Source organism: Atta colombica, unplaced genomic scaffold, assembly GCF_001594045.1.
Source record: "Atta colombica isolate Treedump-2 unplaced genomic scaffold, Acol1.0 scaffold288, whole genome shotgun sequence".
Classification (NCBI taxonomy): domain Eukaryota; kingdom Metazoa; phylum Arthropoda; class Insecta; order Hymenoptera; family Formicidae; genus Atta; species Atta colombica.
The window spans coordinates 392,066-397,745 of record NW_017259390.1 but is presented as its reverse complement, the minus strand read 5'-3'; the positions used below and the strand labels follow the sequence as shown (position 1 = coordinate 397,745).

General features: G+C 30.2%; 1 protein-coding gene across 1 annotated transcript; it reads left to right on the top strand.

Annotated features, from left to right (window-relative positions):
• Nucleotides 1-927: 927 nt before the first annotated feature.
• LOC108689967 (facilitated trehalose transporter Tret1-like) lies at nucleotides 928-4,819 on the top strand. Its single transcript, XM_018196988.1, has 3 exons — nucleotides 928-1,005; nucleotides 1,772-1,847; nucleotides 3,293-4,819. Exons 2-3 carry the CDS (start codon nucleotides 1,796-1,798, stop codon nucleotides 4,660-4,662), a joined length of 1,422 nt encoding a protein of 473 aa, XP_018052477.1. The 5' UTR covers nucleotides 928-1,005; nucleotides 1,772-1,795; the 3' UTR covers nucleotides 4,663-4,819.
• Nucleotides 4,820-5,680: the final 861 nt, after the last annotated feature.

The following is a 5,680-nucleotide window of genomic DNA, read 5'->3' as shown; positions in this document are numbered from 1 at the left end:
ATGAGATAATTTTTTAATTTATAATCCAACTAAAAAATACTTATTAGAAATATTTATTTATATTTATCATAAATATTACATAAAATATTTAATTTATATTTTAATAATATTTTAAATAAAACTTTATATAAAATATATATAACTATAACGTTTTAAAAAATGAATGTTAATAAATATTTGTCTTAATATTCTGTGCTGTCTGAACTATTTTACTTGTATTGAAAATACTTTTTTATTCGACTTCACTTTTAACACACTTTTAACATACTCATTTCTAACAATGGACTACAACTTGGACCTAATATCTTCTCGCTTCTTAATAAGGAATAAAGTTGAATTTTTTATTTTATCTGTTGACATATTTTTATTATTTTTGATTATATTGATCAAATTAGAAGTTTATACACATTTATTTTATATAATTGACATTGCTTCTGATTTTAATCGTAGTCTCTTTGTTTCTTTAATCTATTTTTATTTTAAATTATGATATAATTTTATAATAATTTTATATTACCACATTATATTTTGTTTTCTCACTCTTCTAACTTACATTATTATTAATTTTTTCATATTTGTTTTTTGACTTTTCTTTCTGAGATTGATGTAATGAAAAAAACTTAACACAATTGAAACATAATATAATCAATAATTAATTATTCTTTATTCTGTCTTTTATTCATTTTTTTATTCATCTATTTGAGATAAATAAAGTTTCCCGATCCTGTTTTGACTCATATGACCATTTTTTATCTTTATTTGTAATTCGATGTTTATTCTACTTGTCCTTCCGAACTAATTAGTAACGAACAAACATTCTCAAGTGGCAACAGCGACAAATTTGATGAATCGCTGATAAGAAAAGCGCTGATAAAGAACATATATAATCTACGGCGACATGAACACGTTCTTATTCCATCTGAAATGCATTAAAATCCGGGTGTCGTTAGGCGTGGAGATTCGTCGTCCTTCCTGGTAGCATTAGCGTGTTTCATCATTATCTCTGTAAGCATAATATCGATTAAAATTTAATAGAACTTTCCATAGAAACAGCTTAAGGGATAAAATTGGACTAAGCTTTCGATTTATAAGATTGATATCATATTGCGAAGCATATTTTGTAAATTATTGTGTTATATTACTAATACTTACAGATTATTCTAACGATTTACAGCAACATTGCAATGCTTCAATAATATTGCAGTAACATTTCAACGTTGCAGCAATGTTACAATGTTAATGCAATATTTTGTGCTGCATGGGTATTGGTAAATAATTGATCCACTTTGCTCTAAATTTTTGTGAGATGGGTGACGTGTGCGTACTCTCTCTCATAGTGCGACATATACCGAGAACTCTTTTAATAGCTGAGAGAGAATCCATATTGGTTTATGTTTCGTCTAGCTATATCAGTTTCTTTGTCAACTAACTAAAGGAGCTACGTGATGCGTACTGATATTTCGAGACATTTTAAGACAAAGAGGTTTAGAAAGCCGTGAATCATTGCTAGTAAGAGTCGTAAAGAGAATTGCGAGTCACGATTTATAACCGCAATGTAAAGACGAATGTGAGATCATTAAAGTTATTTTTTTAAGTTTTTATTAAATTATACGTAATTAAGTTTTCCTATATTCTTTGTATAAAATAATAGAATATACAATATATTCTTACAAGGAAAGAATATATTTTTTATAATATCATACATATTTAATTTTAATATAATCATGTCTGTACTTTCTTAATAATAAACAAATTCTGATTCTTTCTTCAGTCCTTCGATAAGAAGAAATAAAAGATGGAGCAGTCCCGTGTTAAACGGTGGTCTCAATATTTAGCAGCGATTACAGGTAAACAATCTAAACTATTTTTAATTTTTTTTAACTCTCATGCTAATTTCCCAGACATAAGTTTTTAAATTGAGCAAGCAGTTGATTCAAAAAAATTAATAATTTGAAACTTTAAAGCTTAATAAAGATTATTAATAAAAATTTATATAATTGATTTAAATTAAATTTAGAAAAATTGTCAAGAGAGAATATAAATGTTATTTTTACTTTGTCAGCTATAGATAATAATTGTGTGATTATCACATTGATTCAGTGTGATTATCATTGAAATTATAACCATGGATTTTGAAAATTTCAGAATTAAAAGTATCCAAAGATCAAGAAGTGTTGATCAAATTAGAATTTATATTATAACTACTTTTATTGTAATTTTGTATGATATGATTTTGTATGATATAATTTTTTTACACAACATGCCTATCTTACATTTTTTAAAATGATAACTTATTGCGATTGATTTACATTATTTAAAAAAAGATTATATAATTAATCTCTCTTCCATCTATATATAAAGTGTATCTATATTATATCTATATATAGAGTATCTCATGTTTAACGATCATCTTCTAAACTTTTATTTATTTTCAATTTTGGAGAAAATGTTTACACACATACACACATACACACACTCTCACACACACACACACACACACACACACACACACAAAAATTGCATGATTTAGAGAGAAATAAATAATGACTGATAAATAATGACTGAAAAACTGATATTTAAAAAATCCATTTTTCCAAATCATAAAAATTATCACTATTTTAAAACAGAATTTCATGATGTTTTTACATAATATGATTTTTTGCATAATATGGTTTCCCTAATTATAAAAGATTTAGATAGAATTAAGATAAAAATATAACAAAAATAGCTTATAAAATATTTTATAGCAGATATATTTTAGTTTTAAAAATATAAAATAATAAAATAATAAGAAATATAAAATATTTTGCAATCCATTTATTTTTTAATAACTGTATCTTAATATTATAATGCACAGAATAATAAGATAAATTAGTTAATCTAAAAAGAATGCATAAGTTGCTTTTCAAAGAGATATGTGATTGCATATTGCAAAGTGCATAATTTTTGTAACAAGTTGTTGCGATTGTCACTAGTTTTGCGTTTCAAGACTGAAAATATTTTGGTGCAGTTTGGATTGAATATGTATATAAAAAAATTCACATCAAAATATTCAAGTTAAGCTATAGCTTATATCGTTTTCATTATTTAGCTTCTGAAACATTTTTTTTAATTTTTTAATTTTTTAATTGAAAATAAAATTTTGAAGGTAATATCGTAAAAATAGGACACCAATTATATATAAAAATTCATTTCAGAGATCATTTTTTAAAAATAATTCATGTATGCATAGAAAAATCAGCTGAAAAGCAACGTAAATCATGATTTATTCATCCATTCAATTTTACCATAGCTACCTTATCGCTGGCAGCTACCGGATCTCATATAGGCTGGACGTCACCCATCTTGCCAGTATTGAAGTCAACTGATTCCCACGTCCCCATAACGTCCGACGACGCTTCTTGGATTGCTTCTTTTTATCTTTTGGGCACCATTCCCGGATGCATCGTGGCGGCCTTAATCGTAGATCGATTAGGCCGAAAGAAGAGCCTGCTGCTAGGCGGCATACCTCTGACTCTCTCATACATTCTGATCATTAAAGCGTGGAATCCCTACGTTCTTTACGCTGCTCGCGGTATCGGTGGTATCGGTCAGGGCATAGCGTACGTCATCTGTCCGATGTACATCGGCGAAATCGCCGATAAGGAGATTAGAGGTACTCTCGGTTCCTTCATCAAGCTGATGGTAACCTTCGGAGAATTATATGCTCATGCAATCGGACCGTTTGTCTCGTATTGGTTGCTTGGTTACAGCTGTCTGGTGATTCCGCTAATATTCTTTCTCAGCTTTCCTTGGATGCCCGAGTCACCGTATTATTTATTAATGAAGAATCGCCCAAGAAACGCAATGATGAGTCTGAAATATCTGAAGCGCTGCGTTTCCATTGATCAACTGGAGACGGACTTGGAGCAGATGCAGAAGATAGTTGTCCGCGATCTCAGCGATCGCGGCCGATTCTGGGATCTCTTCGACACGCCTGGCAACCGACGCGCGGTCATTATCAGCATCGGCCTGCAATTGATACTTCAGTTCAGCGGTATCGCTGCGGTTGAATCATACACTCAGGAGATTCTCGAAGAAGGCGATGCACATTTGCCTGCGAGTTCCTCTGTTATCCTGTTAAGCATGCTTCAATTGATCGCTGGTCTCGGAGCGGTAGTTCTGGTTGACAAACTAGGTAGACGACCATTACTCATTACTACCTCTCTTCTAGCTGGAATTGCACTGACCATCACTAGCGTCTTCTACCTCGTAAAGTTCCAATTCGGAGTGAATACAATTGGATACGGTTGGCTGCTTCATTGCTCCGTGATATTTTATGAGCTGATCATCGCTCTGGGTTTGAATCCGCTACCCTACATGATGCTTGGCGAATTATTTCCGACGAACGTCAAAGGCGCCGCCGTATCGTTGGCCAATGTAGTGTCTTCGTTGCTAGCCTTCATCGTCTCCAAGATGTATCAAGTAATCTCCGACAATTGGGGAGTGTACGCAGCCTTCGGCTGGTTCGCTATCAGCTGTTATGTCGGCGTATTCTTCATTATGCTGAACGTCCCCGAAACTAAAGGCAAGTCCTTGCTAGAAATTCAGGAAGAGCTTAATTGTAAGAAAAAGAAGAAGAAAAGCGCAAAAGGCGAACTGCAAATAAATACGATTTCTTAGGTCAATAGGTGGAAGTAAGACCGCGATGCTTATGAAGAATTCTCGAAAATTTTTAAATGATAAAAATAAATAATGCTCGTTCTTGGATTACAGAACATTTGATAGGGAACCTCGAAGCTGATCGCTCTTCCAGTTATATGTCCGATCGATCGTAAAAGCGAACGAGAAATATTTTCAACAATCATCGATAAAATTAATTATAATATTTGCACTGAAAATAAGAGTCTAATAATAGCTATGAAATGTTGAGTGAAATAATTTTAATTAAATGTACAGATATGTAATGTAACAAAAAGTGATTTTACTTTTTAAATGTTCGATAAATATTACTAAACATAATAGTATAACCAACTAACATAATAATAATTACAAAATATTTAGAAAAGAAAAATTATTTTTTGGTAAATTAATCAAACATCTAATTGAAATTATTTTATTCAATATTTAATTATCAGACTCTTTTTTCACAGCATGACATAATTGGTTCAACAAGATATGAATGAAGTTAACAACGTTAACAAAGTTAAGTAAACAACATTATTTGCAAATTTTAAATGATAACAAGACATTACCATTTGAAAAATTTGAATGAAAACAAACTGTTTGCAAATAATTTGAAAGAACAGGAGAGCACATTCCCTGTCAAAGGATTTATAAGCTCTTTCATATAAAAAATTTGAAAGAAAATTTTCAGAAATGTTATTAAGATCTAAACGACTATTTAAAAGTCTTTTTTTTAATTGTGTGAAAATTTTAAGAATCTCTATATTGCTAGTTACCGAGTCTTGCATTTTGATTTGAATCTGTTATTACAGAAACATTTTTTTTATTTTCTATACTTTATTGCAATTTGAATTATAGTTTAATCAATATTAGAATATGAAGGAAAGATCAGAGAAAAGCTAGTTTTTAATAAGATTTTAATGTTTAAGAAAGGGTCCTTATATTCCATTGAAGAAGGCGCTTCGATTGAAGTAATGAGATCGCTAAAAGAGCATTTGCCAGCTCGAGAAATTAC

What these genes read in the sequence shown, in the direction of transcription:
- LOC108689967 (XM_018196988.1), top strand. Translation starts at nt 1,796, where the DNA reads ATGGAGCAGTCCCGTGTTAAACGGTGGTCTCAATATTTAGCAGCGATT. An exon ending in ATATTTAGCAGCGATTACAG is followed by an intron (nt 1,848 to 3,292) that starts GTAAACAATCTA and finishes ATTTTACCATAG; the next exon opens with CTACCTTATCGCTGGCAGCT.